The sequence below is a fragment of the Rhinolophus sinicus genome, linkage group LG02 (assembly GCF_036562045.2).
Source record: "Rhinolophus sinicus isolate RSC01 linkage group LG02, ASM3656204v1, whole genome shotgun sequence".
Classification (NCBI taxonomy): domain Eukaryota; kingdom Metazoa; phylum Chordata; class Mammalia; order Chiroptera; family Rhinolophidae; genus Rhinolophus; species Rhinolophus sinicus.
In genome coordinates this window covers 186578130-186599300 of record NC_133752.1, presented here as the reverse complement: position 1 = coordinate 186599300, position 21171 = coordinate 186578130, and the positions used below count along the sequence as shown (strand labels likewise).

Sequence of the window (21171 nt, the reverse complement as noted above, 5' to 3'; positions counted from 1 at the left end):
GAAGGAATGTATTTTCCTCAGGACGTGCACCGTGCTGTGCAGTTCCTGCCTTAGCTGCAGTCGACGAGGACGAAGCCTGCAACTTCTTGGGATGTCCAAGGGCTGCAGCCATTTGTTTCCTCTTCTGATTGACAAGGCACACTTCATCGAGCTTCCAGCCAACTTCCTGCAAGTGAATCAGGGACCTTGATAAGAAAGTGGAATTCAGGGCAATTAAGTGCAATCTGAGCCCCAAGAATGCGTTTCCTGAGGGTGGGTTTTCACCAGCTACTATCAATGACATTCCATTCATTCAGGGATGACTTTTACGAAATAGGCTTATTCTGGGAGCTGTGTTCAAAACAGCTTCAGTGCGTTTGCGGTCAGGCTGGGCTGCTCTCTGGGCACGTGAATCACTCAGCCTGCTTATAAGCCTCAAATGGAAATCAGCTTGGGAAATGGCAGAAGCCCACTTGCAAGGATGGAAGGGAAAGGCTTAGCGTGGAGTGAAATTTGCTGTTACCCAGGGGCAATGTGGCAAAGTGCTTTGAAGCCTTAGAGACGCAGAGGTTTACATTGACACTTACTAGTTAGCTCTCCTGAGATTAATAACCAGATCTCCCTAAACCTCAGTTCCCTAATCTGTTAAATGGGTTTTTAAAAATATTCTGGTAAAATATCCATAACATAATATTTTAATTCTTTTCAGGTATACAGTTCCAGTGCCATGAAATACAGTCACATTGTTGTGTAAATAGGGTTTTAGATAGGATGAGATTAGAGAGTATAAAGTGCTTAAAACAGTGCCTGATAATTGGAAGTTGTTCAATAAGTGGTAACTAAGTTTATTATTATTTTGTATTATCTACTAATTATTTTGTGCACTTCAAGATATAATGTCTATTCTAGTGACAAGTGTTTCTTGGGTGAGTGCAGGTGCTAAGCAGTGGATGACACAAAGATAAGGGGAAGATGTAGAATCTACCGCCTGCCTCAGGGGACTCAGAGTCTAATAGCCGAGGCAAATTTAATATATTTATATATGCATATGCATATATGTACATACACGTATTATATATACATTGTATGTATATGTGTGATATATTTGATAATATATACACATACAGAGGGTGCCAAAAAATGTATACACGTTTTTAGAAAGGAAAAAACTATTAATATATACTGATCACAAAAGATGAATACAAGTCATGTTTGACTTCTGCAATTACAAGAGGTGCTCAAAGTGGTTACCATCAGCGTCCAGACACTTCTGATTACGGTGAACTACCGCTTGAGCAATGTTGACAAAGTGTTAACGTTGCTTAAAATGTGTATACTGTTTTTTGGCACCCCTGGTATATACATTATATGTACATATGTGATATGTAGGTGATATGTACATACATATATACACATTATATGTATATATGTGAAAAGATTTATATAGAGATACATAGATAGATAGATAGATGGAAGAGTGTTGCCATAAAGGATAATAAATAAAACACTTCAAGAGACCACAGGAAAAGAGAATGACTCCAAGGGTCATTCTGCTTCTCTTGTATTACAAAAGGTTGTGTAATACAAGAGAAGCAAGACCGGAGAACCCAGGTTAGGTCAAACATTTGCGTGGAACTTGAAGACTTGAAGGTTATAAAGCACTTTTGCATTCAGGGTCTCATCCCGGTTCATCTTTCTTCTTATCATCCTCACATAATCCTGTGACCTAGAACAGTACAGGGATCCTAGGTGCCCATTTTCTGGTGGGTAAGCTGAGGCTCTGTGACTTGCTCCATGTCACATAGATGGTTAGTGGTAGAGTTTGGGCTGAAATATAATGACTCAAAACCCAGTGCCCTGAGTTCTTTTCCTCTCTGGTCACAATGTGGGCAAACTACAGTTCTGGTCAGAGCATGGGTGGATAAAAAGGTGGTGGTGTCAGGTTCACAGGTCAGGGTTTTCCAAAGTGTGATAGCACACCACGGTGGTGCAGTGTGATTTTCAGTCGGCCGCAGGTTGACAAATTTCAAATGAATAGTTATGCAATTTAATGTTCATCAGAAACATCAAACCTGTGATTTTGTGGATATTTCTCAGGCAAGTCAAAACCGAAGTGAAGCTAGAGAGTCCATGTACGGAGTAATTTTAAGTAAGACTAGAGCATGTAGTTTGCAGAGATGACAGAACTTGTTTTGGATGCCAAGGGCTGCAGTTGGGAATCACTGGCCCAGTCGTACTGACTGGTCCTTTTATGAAGACCCAGGGCTGGAGAGAAAAGGACGACCCAGCTGGCAGACCCACCTGGGCGTCGCTCAGCTGCTCTATTGTTGTGTGGTGTGAGCTGATCCAATGCAGACACTTACTGTACCACTGACACACATCTCCGGATCTCACTTGCCTTTGTAGATTGCTGACTTTGGGCTTTCTAACCTGTACCAAAAGGACAAGTTCTTGCAAACGTTTTGTGGGAGTCCACTTTATGCATCTCCTGAAATTGTCAACGGGAGGCCTTACCGAGGGCCAGAGGTGAGCAGGTTGCCTGTTGTGTATTTATGGTGGAGCAGGTGGAGGAGCTTGGGGGAAGAAAAGGGAGGAGGGCAAGAACTGGATCCAGGAAATACTTAAAAAAAAAAAAAAAAGCAAAGAAAACTTTTCCTTACATGATTATAAAGACTGTAACATACACAGCTGTGAGAAAATTTGAAAAATCCAAGAAAGCGTAAAAGAGAAAATAAACTTACCTGCGATCGAGCCACAAAAGATAACCACTTAATATTTTTGTGACTTTTTAAAAGATATTTTCCAGTGTCAATCTGTGCATTTAAAAAATAATTGAGATCACTGTTTATGTATATCTGTGTGTACATGTATCTTGCCTTTTTTTAACTTAATGTTATATTGCGACATTTTCTGAATTCGTTATTGAAAACATGGTTTTTAATGATGACACAATGTTTTACTGTGTGAATAAATATACCTTAATTTAATCACTTCCCAAGATTGACAATCAGATTATTTTCAGTTTTTCCTCATTATAACAAAACAGACAAAACAGCAAACCAAAATACCCCTATCTCTGAGAGTGAATATTTTTTTTGCAAATATTTTTGACAGCAAGTATTTTTTGAGTAAGGAAAAACATTTTAATTTCATCTTCTAAATTCACGAGAAATGCATTTCTCTGTATGGCTAAAGCTTTCATGGCCACTGTAAAAGATACGTATGTGAACAATGTTATTTTGAAACTGGGTGAGTTGCAAGTGACTATTCTTTTTGAAAAGGATGGTTCTTTTTACGGAGAGATTCATCCACTCAGTATCCTTAAATAGCAGCTGCTCAGTGGATTGAAATGTTTCCTTCCAAAATATTTATCTGTTTGAGAGTGTTTGGGGGCAGGGTTGGAGGCTGAAGAGAAGGATGCCAAAAGCCTCTACCAATTACAGTGAAGAGAGAGTCTTTCTGAAGGAAGAATGCAAGGGAGGAGCATAGGATTCAATTTACAAAACTGTAGAAACTCGACACTGTAAATTTATCATAGATAATGAACGCTTCTTTGATCTTCCAGGATCTGTTTCCGAGGTTACAAGCTGGCAGCCTGTGATCTGGCCAGCAAGCGTGTTTTATTTGGCCATGCTAGTCTTTCTACAAAAAATTGAACACGCATTTAATAACTGAGAGATTTCACATAAAAATTTGGTTTCTCACATCTCTTAAAGAACCAAAGGATTTAACAGTGCTGGGCCTACACTGCTATGTGGCAGCAAGGAGCCTAGGGGAGGCTGCCTGCTTAAGATGGGTGAATGCACTCTGCAGTTTGTCTCTGTCCCCAACACTCCCTGTTGTCCCCCAAATTTTCTCTTGTTTTGTTCATGTTTGTTGTCTGCCTGGCTCTTGTAAGCATTTGGGTTTGCCACCCCTGATCCACTTGAAGAGGATACAGGAAGGAACTGATTCCTGGATTAGGAGTAAAGAGCCCTGGGTCCCAGTTTTACTTCCAGCACTGGGGTGAGGCCTCTGGAGAAACCATTTCGCTCCTTGTGACTCAGTATTCTCACCTGTCAAGTAGGTTTGAAAATAATCCAGGCTCTGCCTGTTTCACAAAATTATAATGAGGATCAAGGAAGATAATCTATTTGAAAAGTTCTTATGTAGGTTAGGTCTTGGTTTGAAATGGAAATGCCCAGCTGCACTGCATATCAGTTGTCAGGCTGCATGGGAACCTGTCTGCCAGGTACTAAATTAGTTCCTGGGGTCGCCGGGGGTGGCTGCTCACTGTGTGATGCTAATGGTTTGGGAGGCATCCGGAATCTGCTTCCCAGCTCCTGTATGTCCTATCTCTCTGCTCCAGGTGGACAGCTGGGCCCTGGGCGTGTTGCTTTACACTCTCGTTTATGGAACAATGCCATTCGATGGTTTCGATCACAAAAACCTCATTCGGCAGATCAGCAGCGGAGAGTACCGAGAGCCCACGCAGCCCTCAGGTGCGTGCCGGGGAGGGTCAGAGGTCGGGTAGGAGTGTTCAGGTTACCTGCCCTGGCTCACGCTTTCTGCTTCTGTTTAGTGTGCGTAAGGAGTCTCCTGCTTTTCCTCTTTCTTCTCTCCATGTCTTTGCCTCCTGGCAAAGCTGGCTTGTTAGCCTGCTTCACCCAAACCTCCCCAGATGAAATTTTCAGGAGAAGCATTCTACACAGCAAGTGGGCTAAGAGTGCTGTTTGCTTGTTGAGTGAACTTGGGCAAGTCCCTGACTCTGTTTGGATTCATTTTCTCCACTAAAAATTAAAATTTTGAGAAAGGTAGTGCATGAAGTCCCTTCCAGTTCACGTGGACATATAAAATGCCCTCACTAGACTACCAGGGCTGGACTGTAAATGCCCTTTGCATTACTATGCCACTGCCTGAGGTATGGCCCATGGGTGCTGTTTCGTTGTCTGTTATCTACACAATGGCTGTATCCCATCACCCCAGACAAACTCAGTGGTTTAAACAACAACCATGTAACCACATCTCTCGAGTCCCTGGGTTAGCTGCTGCCGTGCTGTCCGTGCCTGGGATTTCTCCTACAGCTGCAATGAGATGGCAGCTGGGGTTGGAGCTGATTATGGGACACCTCCGTGTGGATTCTCTTTCCGTGAGGTAACTCCCCAGGCCGCTCAGTCCAGGAGGGAGCCTGGACTTCTTATGTGGCAACTCAGGGCTCTAAGAAGGAGGAGGAAGAAGCTGCTAGGCCTTCTTCATGTTTGCACTTGGAAGAGCCAGATAATGTCACTTCCGCCATGTTCTATTGGTCAAAGCAACCGAGGCCATAAGCTCTATCTCTTGATGGGAGAGTGCCATGTGTGCATGTAAAACAGTGTGTGCAGGTGGCCATCTTTGGAATATAGTTAACACGGACCCTCCATATATATATATATATATATATATATATATATATATATATATATATGTATGTGTGTGTGTATGTATATATATATATATATATATATATATATATATATACTCACACACATATATATATACACACACATATACATATATATGTACTATATATGTATACACACACGTACGTGACACGTATCATTGATTCTCATTACTCATGATACTTATGTTCTATAAAGTTGCTATGAACATGGAGTTACTGAAGCATTGCTCTTAGCGGAAATACAGGGCTCAAATCCCGTGAGCCTCTGGTCACAATGTTTTTGTCAACCGGCCAATACATAACCTTGTTTTACGTATGTTTCTGTTTAAAGATACCTCACTTAAAATACATTGTTCATTCATGAACATCGACCTCGTGGTCAACACGGTAACGCATGCCTGAATGAAGCTTATCTGGCACACACATTTCCTCCACAAGGCACATCACAGCCTTCTTGTACTTAGGGACACTGGCTAGCACTTCAGCACTATGCTTGGGGACTATTTTAAAAAGTGAAATCACCAACAAAAAGTACAAAAATGTGAAAAACACCGACTAAATAGACCGTGAAAAGGACACTTGTTAGTATGAGAGCAGAAGCAAGAAGACAGGCTGTTGTCCCCTTGTTGGGTCTCAGCTGGGAGCACACATGCCTGTTGGGGCAACTCACGTTTTTTGCCACTCTACAAATGTACTCAAATGACTGGAAAAGCACCCTGAATATTGATTTTTTTGGGTTACCAATACATTTTAGTGAGTAGGTGAATTTACAAATACAGAATCTGTGAATAATGAGGATTGACTGTTGTATATGTTTGTGTATATATATGTATATATTACATATATATGCATCTTTATTTTTTAATAAGCCAACTTTTTTTTCTTTGAGAAATTCCAGGGTGACCTCTTTGGTAGTCTTATTTGCCTCACCAGCTGACTGGTGTCAACACAGTTCCTGGCACCTTACAGGGGATTAGAAAATATTTGTTGAATGACTGACTGAATGAATGATCTTCCTGTACTTTTCAGGGGTGTAGCTCACCCTGGCCCCCTTGCCAATGACTCATTAGCCTGCATGGCAGCTAAGGGGAGGCGGTGCCTTCCCAGGATATAATTTAGTCCCCATCGGGAGAGCACAGCTTGATCTTAAAAGTCAGTTTATAAGCTATGAGAGTCAGTCGGTTCCTGTGTCTTCCTTGACGTCCCTTTGGGGCTTCCCCTTAATTCTCTGGCAGCAGAAATTTGCAAATGGAGTTTTTCAGGCAGGCTGTAAGCACGTAGCAGACGTAGATCAGCTCCCTGATATGAGAGCTCAGCACACTGGCTTATGTCAGAGAGGGAAAGGAGGTGAGCTCCCTGGGTGTGGGTCTCAGAATCTGGCTAAGGCCAACCTCGGGTATGGCCCCTCTCACTGCCCTGGTGTGCCACGTATGAGCTCCTCTGTACCCTTCTCTGTCTTTCCCGCTCTGAGGAGGGGGCTTTTTCTCACCGTCTCAGCCCCAGAGTTCCTTTTCGTGACAGAGCACTGTGCGTTTATGCAAGCCGACCTTTGGAGGACTAAACAAAGCCATGGCAATCGACACCTGTTTTCCTTTTTGGTAAAATGATATCCACCAAGGGCATGGTGGTGCCCTGTTTGCGGTTGGGTCTAGATTCTTTCCTGGGTACCTGGCCTTGCCCATATTATAAAGACCGGAGTTGATGGACAGCTCAGTAGTACATGACATTCCTTCACTCATACGGAAAAACATGCCAGGATGTGATGACGCACTGGCCTATGGTTCTGAGTCTTGATGATGCCTTTGGGGTATAGTCTGGCAGACTTGGCTGGACCAGGGCTCCAACGGGAGGTTTCTGAAAGTGAGCGTGTCTCCTGAGCCAGTCCTGGAGTGTCAGCCCTGTCACAACGCCAAGCGCTCCCATGTGATGCATCTTCCTGTTGTTTCTTGTCCCATAGATGCTCGAGGACTCATTCGGTGGATGCTGATGGTGAACCCTGATCGCAGGGCCACCATCGAGGACATCGCCAACCACTGGTGGGTAAACTGGGGCTACAAGAGCAGCGTCTGCGACTGCGACGCCCTTCACAACTCCGAGTCCCCGCTCCTGGCTCGCATTATTGACTGGCACCACCGTTCCACGGGGCTGCAGGCTGAGGCCGAAGCCAAAATGAAGGGCCTGGCCAAACCTGGGGCCTCTGAGGTCATGCTGGAGCGGCAGCGGTCACTGAAGAAGTCCAAGAAAGAGAATGACTTTGCCCAGTCCGGCCAGGACTCGATGCCCGAGAGCCCATCCAAGTTGAGTTCCAAGAGGCCCAAAGGAATCCTGAAGAAGCGAAGCAACAGTGAGCACCGCTGTCACAGCACCGGCTTCATGGAAGGCGTCGTCAGTCCTGCCTTACCCTCTGCTTTCAAGATGGAGCAGGACTTGTGCCGGACTGGTGTGCCCCTCCCAAGCTCCCCCGAGGCAGAGGTGCCAGGTAAACTCAGCCCCAAACAGTCAGCCACCATGCCCAAGAAAGGCATCTTGAAAAAGACCCAGCAGAGAGAATCGGGTTACTACTCCTCTCCGGAGCGCAGTGAGTCTTCCGAGCTGTTGGACAGTAATGACGGGATGGGGAACAGCATCCCGTCTCCCAGCCCCCCAGACCCCACCAGGGTGACTGTCCACAGCCTCTCCTGCCGCAGGAAGGGCATCCTGAAGCACAGCAGCAAATACTCCACAGGCACCATGGACCCAGCCCTCGCCAGCCCCGAAATGCCCACACTGGAATCCTTGCTGGAGCCTGGCGTCCCCGCCGAGGGCCTCTCCCGGAGCTACAGCCGGCCTTCCAGTGTCATCAGTGATGACAGCGTCCTGTCCAGTGACTCCTTTGACTTGCTGGATTTGCAGGAGAATCGCCCCACCCGCCAGCGCATCCGCAGCTGTGTCTCTGCCGAAAATTTCCTCCAGATCCAGGACTTTGAGGGGCTCCAAAACCGGCCCCGGCCCCAGTACCTGAAGCGGTACCGGAACCGGCTGGGAGACAGCAGCTTCTCCCTCCTCACAGACATGGATGACGTGACTCAGGTCTATAAGAAAGCGCTAGAGATCTGCAACAAGCTCAACTAGCTCCTCCGGGGTGCAAGGGTGGGTTGGGGGTGGGTACGAGGGAGAGAGGGGAGCAAGGACTTGTGCTAATGAGCTGGTTACCTCTTTGCTGGCCTTGATAGTAAACTGAAAAAGGATTGGTGCCATGTCGCTTGGCCAAGTTTGCAGCCTTGGGCCAGCCCCTAAAAGGGAGAAGTGGGCTCTTTGCCAGTCCTGTCAACTGCCAGTCAGAATTTGGCTCCTAATTGGCATTAGCTTTATGGCACCTCCTAGAAGACCATCTATCCAGGGGAGACGGTGTTGGCCAGCTCTTAGAGGGTGGGGAGGAAGCATATGGCAGAAGGAGCATTTCCCTAGAGTCGTCCAGATGCTTCCGGAGGAGGAGGAACAAGAGAGACCCTTGGCTTTGGGTGAGCTTAGAGCTTGCTCCTTCTCCTTGTGTTAGCAAGCTTGGTCTGACCGCATGGGGTTGGCAACTAGATTTCAGCAACCTGAGCTTGAATCGGTGATGGATTGATAGTGGCTGCTGAAGGTGCTGGTTTGAGTAGCCCAGACACATGGGAAGGAGTACTGTGATTGAATAGTCATGGCTGCCATGGGGATGGGGAGGGGGGCAGTAGCACTCATGCCACGTAGTTGCCATCCTTGACCTGGCTAAGCCCTGGGAATTAGGTTAGGGCATTCTGTGGGATCTGCGTTATCTCTTTCAGGCCGCTGGTGTGGCAAGACAGGGCCTTGGTCAGAGAGAGAATGCTTTGAACTCTGCTAAGGACTTAGAGTCAGCCCATGGTGAGTTTTTTGGCTTTTTTCCTGAGGTCTGTTTTGCTCTTCAGCACAACCTCCTAAGAGTGGGCAGGAAGAAAGATGGTGTCGGAGGTCAAAACTTGAGTGTATAACAGAGCGTGGGACTCTCTGTTGTCCTTGTGCAGATGAATGGAAATTGACCCACACCCACAAAGGGGCCACTTGTCGATTTCTTTCATGTTTCAATATTAACTGGAATACCACCTCTTGGGTTCGTTTCCACCTGCATGAATGCTCTAAATTGGATGTGATACTGTCCATAGTCTCCAAAGAAATAACTGGCTCAACCACTGACTGTTGACTGATAGCAGACGGTTCTCCATCCACCAAGTATGGAATCCTCAGAGGTAGGCGAGTTTGCTTGGAGGGAGTTAGTGTGTAGGTGGAATATTTGGATGAGGAAAGGAAAGTCAGGCAGAAGGTACTTTCGCCCCAAATCTAGGTTGTCTGTGTCATGGGTTTGAACTTCTTGGCTCTGGGGAAGAAGAAAGTTCCATCCATGCAAATGAATAAGGTGTTGAAAGAACAGAGTGGGTTAGGAGAAAGCATACAGGAAAGGGAACATTTCCCTAGAAGTCATCCAGATGGTTCCGGAGGAGGCAGAGAAGCGATGTGATAGGACTCTCAAAAGTAACATATTTAACTTCTAGACACCCAAATTACAGGTGACAAGATGTCACTCCCACAGTGGGACATCTTCAGATACGGGGTTTGGAATTAATGGTTTTGTTTGGGTATTTTGGATGACTTCAGGTTCTACTGGCCCAGAAACCCTTGTTTCAAGATGGCTGACTTCTGGTCACCACCTTGATATATAAGGAGGACTAGTCTTGAGGGTATTTTTGGGAAAACCAACAGACAGTAGTTCACAGGGAGATGAGAAAAAATTCACCATAAGGCATTGAGAACATTAATTAGAATGAAACTGCCCTTTCCCTAGGAGATGGCTCCATTTGTCCCCTTGCCACCAGTTCTGGGGTTTTGGCTTGTGTATTCCTTCAGGTTGAGTGAGTCATGTATTGTGGGAAGCTTCTCAGTTTCCTTTCAGTCAGTTCCACCTCCTTCGTGAGCTCCAATATAGGTTCAAAGGGAAAAATATCTGTAGGTAGCAAATTGTGTGTGGAGGGGATGTGGATGCAAGGAGGACATTTTGCAATCTTTGAACTCCCTGCTCCTCATTTTGTGCAGCCTTTTCTACACAGCCTGTACCGCCACAGTGCTGGTCCCTCATGCATGGCAGCTGGCCTAGTTGGTAGCTGTCAGTATAACACCTACCAACTGGTTGATGTGGTGTGTTTTTTTCCTTTTGCCAAGTGATTGCCTCTGTTTAATATTTTCCAGCCTTCTCGAAATCTTTCAATAAAAATGACACTAAGAGGGAAGTTATTCTACACCCCTCCCCCCCCCAAAAAAACACACCAATGCGCGCGCGCGTGCGCACGTTCTCTTTTATCAGTAAACCCAGACAGTGGATTGTGGCGAAGACAGTCCTCTACTCAGAGGCAGAGATTCTGAGTTGAGTCCTGGTGTGCTGCTAACTAGCTGGTGGCCTGCAGTGTGTTGGGGGCTAAGTTTTCCCTTCAGTGAGGGCTGGAGGGGTGGATTAGCTAGCTGGTCGCTCAGGCCCTGCCTAGTTCTGACATTCTGCTAAATCCTCTCATTCCAGATGTGATATTCACTCTGTCTTTTCAAGGAAAAATGTGGAATAGAGGGAAAAACTCTGAAAAGCAGTCCCCTGCTTCCCGATTAAGTCCTGTTGTCCCTACCAGCCAATCCCCAGCCAAGGAAGTCATGTTTCATTCATTTCCATGAATTACAAGTGAGAGACACTTTTATGACCTGGTGGACCAAGCAGGAGATTCGATGTCAGCTCTCCTGGTCCTTTCCTTGCCTCTGTGGGCTTTTCAGTGTCTTAGTTTACACATCTGCCAAAGGAGTAGAATTATACTTCTTTTTACAGGTAAATTTCAAGGCATGATCAGTTTTCAGGAAGTGCTTCAAGACTCCAGGTGAAATGAAAATGTTAAGTACTCTCTGAATTTCCATCCCTGTTATAAGGTGCTGCTTCTTCTGATGACAGGGAGCACTTTTCAGGGTGAAATTGAGGTGAGTGTTGCCCAGGCCTGCTGTCTTGAGTACAAATGTGAATGATTGACTGACTGCTTATTGCCAAACTGGAAATGTAGGGATTAACTGGCATGGTATCATTCCTAGAAGAAAAAAAAAAAAGAGAGAGAGAGAGAGAAACTTGACTGCACATTTTTTTTTTTTAAATCCGTGTTGTGACTTTTATTTAATTTCTATTTTTTTGGGTAATAAAAAGTTGACTTTTTTATTTGAATTTGTCTTTTTTTTTAATTTATTGGTCTGAAAGGCATTTCAAAGGTATTATAATAATATATTGGTATAATTTAATTGGTGCAACATGCTTTATGGCTCCAGTCAAAATTGGTTTTCACTCATTTGATTGGTTTGAGCCCAGAACAGCCTACAGGGAAAAAAACAAAAAACAAAAAACAAAAAATGCTGGATAACCACCCAAAGTGTTTGTATTTTCATTGGAAACTGATTTTTGTTTTGTTTTTCGGTTTTTTTGTTTCTGTTTTTATTTTTAAATTAAATAAATTGCAATGAACTGAACTGAACTGGGACCTCGCTTCTTTATTTGGTTGTTTTTCTCTTAGTTAAGTAAGTGACAGAATGGATATAAGTAACAGAAACCCATCCAAGCTAACTTAAGCACAAAAAGGGGAATTTATTTAAAGTTCTCAGAAGAGGAAATGCAGCTAAAACCAAGAACTGGAGTAGTGGGATCTAAGAGAACTACAGGTCTTCTGTGCTTCTCTTTATTCATACCAACTTTATTCTTCTTGCTTAGTAGCCTGGCTTTCTTCTCGCTGATTGTATGACCCACCTTGGTTTATCCCATTAGCTTTCAAATTTACACGTTCTCAGTTCTGGTTTCTGAAAGAGACTACTAACCTGATTCCTTCAACCTGGACTAGAGACAGCATCAGAGGTTAACACTTAGCCAGGCTCTGTGCCCACACCTCAGCTTCCTCTGCCTGCTCCCGTCCCTGGCACGCCCCTCTATGCCAAGGGCTGATAAATTGCTAATTTGGTCAATGGGCCATGTTTCCTAATGGGGAGGGCCACTGCTCTGCCTATAATAAAATGGCTTCCTGAGTCCCATTTTGCCATTGTTCCTTGTGCAAACAGATACTCCAGGAAGCTCCGGGAAAGAGGGATGAATAATAGGGTAAGATTGAGGAGTTCTTGGATCTCAGTCACACTATCAAGGGACATCAAACCCAATCTGAGTATCAAACCTCACAGTCATGCTCTGTACTGAAGAGCAGTGTTAGGGTTTGAATAATCTGACTTTCCAAAGAAATTGCAACTTTCACCCCTTATCTGGTCTACTTGGAGAACACCTGATGTAGCATTGTCACATTCAGCAAATAAAACTACAGGTCACTCAGTTAAATAATGGATATATATATATATATATATATATATATATATATATATATATACACTTTTTAATTTTTTTAAATAAATTTTATTGGTGAATATTGGGGGACATTGTGTTTCTCCAGGGCCCATCAGCTCCAAGTCATTGTCCTTCAATCTAGTTGTGGAGGGCGCAGCTCAGCTCCAAGTCCTGTTGCCGTTTTCAATCTTTAATTGCAGGGAGCGCAGCCCACCATCCCATACAGGAATTGAACCGGCAACCTTGTTATTTAGAGCTTGAGCTCTAACCAACTGAGCCATCTGGCCACCCGGAGGAAATATTTTTTTAGTATAAGTATGTCTCATGCAATATTTGGGTCAGGCTTATACTGAAAAACAAAAAACAAAAAACAAAAAACAAGATTATCTGAAATTCAAGTTTAAGTGGGCATCGTATATTTTATCTGTCAACCTAATATGATGGGGCTTCATTGGCTAAATTGACTGGGTACCAGCTATGGCAGAGGGTTGGGGAATGGGTGCTTATAATTGTGGCCTGCCAAAATTAGGACACGTCCATGCCTCTCAAGCTGGGCTGAGGTGGGAAGAATTCCAGCTCCAGTTTGGATGTGATTGCTCTTGAGTCAAATTGCTTTGCATCTTTTGGCCTTAGTTTTCTCATTTATCTGCTGGGTACATTGATTTCTGCCTTACCCAACTGATAACAGGGCTGTGATGGAGTGAGAGAATTTCTATGAAGTTCCCTTGAGTATAAAACTCAACCTGACTGGGAAACCATAGTCCTTTCTTTACAGGGTAATATCCATTGACTTTTAAAATAGGACATTTTAGAGGCAATCTACCTCGCTTGGAGGCTTGTAATTCTTGCTGTGGTCCCTGCCACTATTAGCAAATGGGCCTGTCAGTCATTTTCAGGGTAAGGGACTAGGGACATTTACTTAAAAGTAAGCCCCTTTGGAAAGACATAATTCTGCAGCCAGATAGAGGGAATAGCATATGCACGGCGAGGGGCTGGACCAAATGTGACATATAGGGGTAGTGAGGAAAAATAGGGGTGGCTGGAGTAGCACAGTTAATATGTTGTCAACTGATAGATCTGTGAGGTTATGGGAAGTGGTTCCTTTAAGGAGGAAAATTGAGAACTAATGTTTATTGAGCTTCTACATGGTGCTCATTTCATTCCTCATTCAGGGGCAAGCGGCAGAAACCCAACTCAGACCATGTTAAGTAACAAGATGAACTTACTGCTTCATGTAACTGAGAAGTCCAAGGTGTATGTCTCAGGCACAGCTGGATCCAGGGGTTCAAGTGATGCCATTGGCGTCTTTTTCACTCACTCTCATTAAATGTGGATTTCATTCTTAGGTAGGCTCTCACTGCATGGCAGCAAGATAGCGTCTTCTAGTAACAGGGTTATGAGGTCCTTTTCACGTGTGACCCTAGATTCAGAAAGAGACTCTTACTATCCTAGCATTTATGTGACAAGGAAGCACTGTGATTGGCTTTGCTGGGATCATGTGTCTCCCTCTGGCCCAGACACAGAGTTCCGGTGGAGAGATGCCCTGATTGGCCAGCCTAGATCATGTGCCCGCCCTTGTGGTATACTTGAATGACAGCTCCTTCAGAATCACACGGGGTGGGGAGGGCAGCACCCCAAAAAGAAGGGGTGCAGAACCAACAAAACAAAAAGTTACACCTTTTGGGTCTCAGTTTCCTCATCTATAAAATAGCATGAAATCATCCCTAACTTTCAGAGGTATTGTGAAATTAAATGAAATAAAGTGCCTAATGCAGGGCCTGACACACAGAAGTTTTTAAATTTATACAGACGGTATATCAGGAAGACAACATAACGCTATAGGGGAAATATATTTGTTAAGAAGGTTTTAGCTGTGAAATGAGCTAGCATATGAGAAAATCCAGCTGAAACTGGTTTTAGCACTACAGGGGCTTTCTTAGCTCATATATCTGGAATTTTAGAGAGAGGGTGGACTTCACGGTTGCTTAGGCCTAGTGGGAGAAATGGATAATAAATGAGTAAATAAACAATGCTCCCCCCCAACTACAGATTGTAATAAGTGCTATGAAGGAAATGGATAGCATGCAAAGATGGAGAATTAAGTGAGGGAGGACCTCTCATAGAAAGAGTAGTCAGGGAAGACATCTCTGAAGAGCTGCCCTGTGGGTAGAGGTCTGAAGATGAAGTAATAGCTGTATGCAGCATGAATATTCCAGGCAGCAGGAACAGTATAAGCAAAAGCCCTCGGGTCTCCAAAACAGCATTACAGGATTAATTTCCAGTCCATTGGCATAAGACAACCATGGTCTAGTTTGGTGCTTTGCTAAACATGTGGCCACGTTCTAATGTGAACTGGCTGTGATCATTTGACATTGTGTACCCATAATTACAAATGGCTGCTTCTTTCAACAGGTGGTCCCCAGACAAGATACATGCCATTTTAAATGAGAATATGTTTCCACTGCAGAAATTCACTGCCAACTTACTGAAATTTATGGAGAGGATGTTTTTGATCCACAGAATTCTACCAAGTTTGGGCCATGGAACTGGGGCAAAGGTGATGCTCTATAAAGATCAGAAAGTGCACATTAAGGCTGCCATGTCACCAAAATTGCCCCAAGCTATCACAGCTGTCTGGTTGCAGCAGGGAATTGTGTGGAAAATTGGCCATCAATTTTGTGTTTTAATTGAGACAATTATTTTCCTACTGATTAAAAGTTTATGGTGCCATCTCCACCTGACTGGGAATATCCATTGTTTCTTGATCAGCTGGTTCCCTCATCTACTTCCTAATAATTCATTCATGAATTAGTGTGGATAGGCTATGTTATGCAGAAGTGACAAATAAGCCCTGAATGTCTGGCTCAATATGATAAACAATTATATCTTACTCTCACCAATTTCAATAGAGGTTGGGCAGCTTTCCTTGTCATGTCGTCTCCATGCAGACACTTGGGGATCCAAGTTTCTTCCGTCCTGTGGTTCTGCCATCTTAGGGTCCTTCATTTTTAGCTGTGCAAAGGAGGGAGAGAAAAAGCACAGGTCAAGATCTTTAAAGAATCAGGCCGGGATATAATTGATGTACCTCATTTTTACCCACATCCCATTGGCCAGAACTCAGTCATCTGACTCCAACCTAACTTCCTGGATAGTCTTCAAGGCCAAAGTGGAAAATAACATGGAATCAGATGGACATATAACAGTGTCTCTGTCACAACGTATGTCTGTTTCCCATGGAAAGGCCCCAGCATAAATAAAAAAGCATTATTATTAATATTAACTGAGTTCTTACTGAGCTGCAGGCAGTGTATCTGCCCTTGACACACATTATCTCTTTTAATGCTCTTCATGTTCCCTTATCTCCATTTCTACAGATGAGAAAACTGAGGGTTGGAAATGTGCAGTAACTTGCCCAAGTTGCCCAACTGTTAATGTGGAGCTGGATTCAAATAAAGGCCTGGCTGACTGGCTTCCAAGCCCAAGATCTTAATTGCTCTGTTGTGCCCTTGAGTTGATCCTTCTTCGAGTCAGGCTCCTTGATCATAAGCCCCATCCTGTCACCATCCTTGTTCATGTAAATGGTATTTTCCTGCAGGAGTGAAACAGATACACTCAGGAATGAAGATACTGGCCCAAGTCAATGCACTCTCCAAACAAATATGGAGAGAGCAACCGTCCCCTGTACCCCATTGGTGTTAGGTTCTAGAAGATCCAGTCTCAGCAGATGGAACTAATGGAGTTGACTCAGGTTTCCTGTTTCCTCTTGAGTCGAATGGGATGGAGGAGAGAGTCTTTCTCCATTCTGAGCACCTACTGTGGCTCAGAACTCAGTAGAGGGACAGTGGACCTTCAATGGCTGAGTCTTCCTGTCCAAAGCTGTGTATTCCCATGCATCCCCAACAGGGCTCCACATGCCATTTCCTGTGCTGATGGGCCTCTGGAGACCCTGCTTTTAGAGGGCTGATTGCTCAAAGCAACTGCTTGGAGCCATATGGAAATCCAGGATGCCAGGCTGGGCTGTATGAACCTGCCTGGGGTCAGGCATTGCAACAGCAGCTCCGATCATACAAAAAAACAGAGTATTGCCACATCTTCAAAGCCCAGAGCAAGGTGATGACACAGGCATGATCCCAAACCGGACTTCCAGAGGAACCTCTCACAGTGAGGAGAAATGGGGAGAGTGGGGAACAGTTCATTTTGGAGGCAGCTGGAGAAAAGAGGCTCCAAAAAAATCACTAACCTGAGAAAGTTCTGAAAGTTGGAATTCGTGAATCACTGAAACTGAAAAACATCTGATTCAGCAGTGCCTAGGGCATTCCAGAAGCTTCAGCCATCAGGCTTTGGAGCTCAGACAAAAGGATGTGAGCAAAGCAGAAAGCCAGATGCAGACCTCAGAGCCAGGCCTGCTGGTCAGCTCCAAAGAGGCCACAGTTATGGGTTCAGTCCCTATGAAGTACAGATGGTCCCTGGCAGTGGCCGCTTCTTAGACTGGCTTCTCATAAACACATATAGCTGGGTATCCTGATGACGAAGGAAAGAGACATGGGGGCTTGGGAAAGATTGCCCCCCTTTTAGAGTGACAACTCAGAACCACATGCTCAAGTCCTTTGGGGATCCAGAATAGTAAGATAATGTTGCTAATGAGGTTAAGTTGTAACTAATAGGAGTCCCCCTCGTTGAGAAGAGGATTCCCAAGCGAAGGAACAGATCAAAAGAGACAAGTCATCCTCTAAGGTTCCAGTGCAGTTTCCCATTGGTGCTTTGACTGTTGCACCTGAGGTCTTTCCTGTCCTTGCGTCTTCCGTCCTGATGGATCAACTCGTGGTCTTGCCACCATTGCCAGTGCCAACCACGTTCCTCACAGCCAGTGTCCTGACCCTCAGGGCTTTGTTCCTCCCTCCATCTCACCTGCTGAACCATGTCTGCCTTCTCCTGCCCCTTGAAGTCTTGCTTGCCTTGGTTTTTAGCCTCACACTCATTCTTCGAATGTGAACACTGCTGTGACTTCCAAGCCTGGACCCTGGATTAGCCTGCACAGTTTCCCTGCTCTGGGCGACCTTATTTTCTGACCCAGTGCCTAATAAAAAGTTGGGAATCGTCTTTTCAAGCTAGAGGAAATCAGAGGTCTTAGTACAACATAGATGTCAATGCCAAGTTGGGAGACCTTAGTTTTGGCGTTTGTGATCTTGACCCAGTTGTCTCCTCTTTCTGGACTCCATTTTTTTTCTCATCTGCAAAGGGAGGTGTTGGATTGGGACAGTGATTTGCAAACTGTGTTCTTGGAATCATCTTAAAGAGTACCCACCTGGGTCAAGGAGAGGGGAGAGAAAGAAACCTGAGCTGCTGGGGTTTAGAAAACTAACCCACACTTTAATCTGAATTGTTCCATTTATCTGTGTGTTGTGCCTCTTGAAACATTTTTGTTTGAAGAGTGAAATTCATGGCTAGAAAATTTCCAAACACAGCACTGGTCTGTATAGCTTTAGTCAGTGGTGTGCTGGTAAATGCTTAGCAAATGGCTCTCTGGAGTCAGTGCAGTGGGGTATGGGGGGAGAGGGAGGTGTGAGGCGATGCATTGATTTATAGAGTTTGCCCATTTCCATAGTGTAAATTCTCCCACATTGATCGAGTTCAAGATAACAATGTGCTATCAATGAGCTAGCAAAATTCCTGGAAATATATCAGTTGGCTCTTGTGAGCCGTATGTGTGTCCTCCAGCACCATGCTAGGCTTAGTGGTCTCCCCCAATGTCGCACAAAGGGAAATAGCTACTCCAAAGCACTCCACAGTGGTTTTTCACTGTATGAATGAAATGGATATATATTGGTTACTTTTTATAGCGTTGTTCCCTATTTCTTTTGGTATCAGAAATCCTCTACCTCTGCTTCTTGCCACACTTTTAACATTGATTCAATCAGCACATATATATTGCATATATTGTTATAGACAGGTTCAGAGGAGTCAGCAGGGAAAAGATAGAGATGGCCCTTAACATCGTGGAGATAACTTCCAATGGTTGTGGGGAGGAGACAGACAACATATAAATAGATGCTTTTATCTATATACTTAGCTGGATTCTCATATCTGCTTCTTCTGCATTCAATACCATGTTATATGTTGTTTTGCTTGAAGTATATGAAGAAAATCTGATGTGTAATTGCAAAAGGCCTTGGGGGATTTTCAGCAGTCCTTAGACTACACGTTGCACATTACAAAGGAAACACAAAACAAAACAAAACTCTCCCTAAGTTCCACAATTGGGTTCTGTGGCTTGGGATACCCCTGGCTACTTCTTTACATCAGCTCTAGCCATTCTTCCTATGACTCCCTCTGTCCAGCCACCCTGGCCCTCATTGTTTCTTGAACCCCTCAAGTGTTCTCCTTACTTGAGGCCTTTGCACTTGCTCCTTCCTCTGGCTGAAGTCTTTTTCAATACACAGCTGTAGGGCTTCTGCTTAAGTGTCACCTACTCAATGAAGTTTTCCCTGACCACTCTAAAAAATCCTGTTTCTCACTCTGCTTTCCTCCTGATTTCCTTTGTCCTACTGTATTTCTTCCATTGTCTTACCACCACCTGATGTTGTTATTTTTGTGACAGTGAAGCTCTGCTCTTCTTCTGTTTTTTCTCTCCATGATTCCTTTGGATTTTTTGGTGTGTTTTCAAGTTTACCCATCTTTTCTTTGGTAGTGTTTAATCTGTTCTAAGTTCCATCTTGTGAAATTTTATTTCAGACATCAGATATTGTGTTTTTCATCCCTAAATATTCCATTCGGTGTGTGTGTGTGTGTATATATATATATATATATATATATATATATATATATATATATAGAGAGAGAGAGAGAGAGAGAGAGAGATTTACCTATCTATATCTATCTATATATCTATATATCTATATATCTATATCTATATCTATATCTATATCTATATCTATCTATCTATCTATCTATCTATCTATCTATCTATCTATCTATCTATCTATCTTTTTTTCCCTTCTTCTTTTCTATACATTCAACAATGTCTCTTTACTCTGGCTGGTGGGAACTTGACATTTCCAGTTCTTGGTTAGGTCTGAAAATTGTTTGGCTTACAGCTCCCCAAGGATTATTTTGTTGTTATTTTTCTTTGCCTAGCTTCATAGACTTTCTCCCTACACATTAGCAGATTAGTATTTAGTTAAAGACTCAGAGTGTCCCCATGCAGATTTCTGGGATTCTTTCTTTGTGTAGTGGCATCCTTTCCGGGACTCTGTGCCCCCAAATCTAGCTGCCTTGGTCTCCCTGATCTCTGTCACTTGCTCTGTTTGGGTTCCCCCTCCTGGTGATTCTCACCAGAAACTTCTCCCAGGTTAAGCTGGGATGATTATAGGGCTTCCCTAATTTTTTTTCCCCCTTCGGCTGGGATCATACTCCTATGTTGCTTGCTGTCTAATGTCTGAAAATATTTGTTCCACATATTTTTTTCTGTCTTGTAGCTTGTTTTCACAGTGGGGCAAGGGACTTCCCATAGGAGCTTCTCCTTCATGGATAGAAATAAAAATTGAAGTGAATTCATTTGCTCAATCACAAAAATAATTATTGGCAGAACTGAGTCTTAAACTCAGATATGGCAGACTTTGAAGCCTCTGCCTTTTACCATTATCCAGATCCTGTTCTCCTCCCCACCTCACCCCCTTTTAAAAAAAATCACATTCCAGAAAGAAGGCAGGTAAAACTCCAATCAGTAAAAAGCAAATTGGTTGTTTTGCTTGCTGGCAATTCCCGTAAAAAGGACTAGCCAGGGAGTGTGCTGTTATAGTTGGCTACCTCTCAGACGTGCCCTGACAAAGGGAGCTTTCATTTCTTTTCTTCTTTGTGAGTGAGTAGAGAATGCATGGGGCAGCTCTTCATTTATTTGTTCACTCATTCATTAGTTCTATCATGTATTCATCCATTCAAGGTTCTTTATGGAACACCCACCACATTCCAGGCACTAAGCTTTTCTTCATGTTGGAGGGTAAGAGGTAACTCTCAATAGGTTTTTCTCTCTCCTTGCTGTCTCTCCCAAACCTTCATGCTCATGATCATGTGGGAAAGGCCCAGATGGGGACATTTGCAGATGTCTCCCTGGATCCTGGTGGAGCTTCTGAGCCGTTAGGAGAGAAGTTAGGGCCTCCTTCCCTATTAAAATAAATGTCAATACTCCTAGGAGGAATTACACGTTGAGCCACTGTCAGCTAAACCTTAGCCAACCATTAAAGTTTCAGGAGAGATTTATTAAGTGCTAACTGAGAATAAGAATGGAGAACAACATAGGCCCCCTGGGAAATGGGACGGGATGAGAAAACAGGGGAATTTTCACAGGAAAGGTGGCAAGGGCAGACTCTGAAATTTGGCCTCAAGCTGA

The 21171-nt window shown here is 44.0% G+C and overlaps 1 protein-coding gene across 1 annotated transcript in view; it reads left to right on the top strand.

The window, feature by feature from the left end:
- The window catches only part of NUAK1 (NUAK family kinase 1), a 73853-nt gene extending 61921 nt beyond the window's left edge, over nucleotides 1–11932 (top strand). Inside the window, exons 5-7 of the mRNA XM_019728450.2 lie at nucleotides 2386–2505; nucleotides 4328–4460; nucleotides 7356–11932. Coding sequence (XP_019584009.2) covers nucleotides 2386–2505; nucleotides 4328–4460; nucleotides 7356–8509 — 1407 coding nt within the window. The 3' untranslated portion in view covers nucleotides 8510–11932. The remainder of the gene's footprint in view (nucleotides 1–2385; nucleotides 2506–4327; nucleotides 4461–7355) is intronic.
- The last annotated feature ends 9239 nt before the right edge of the window (nucleotides 11933–21171 follow it).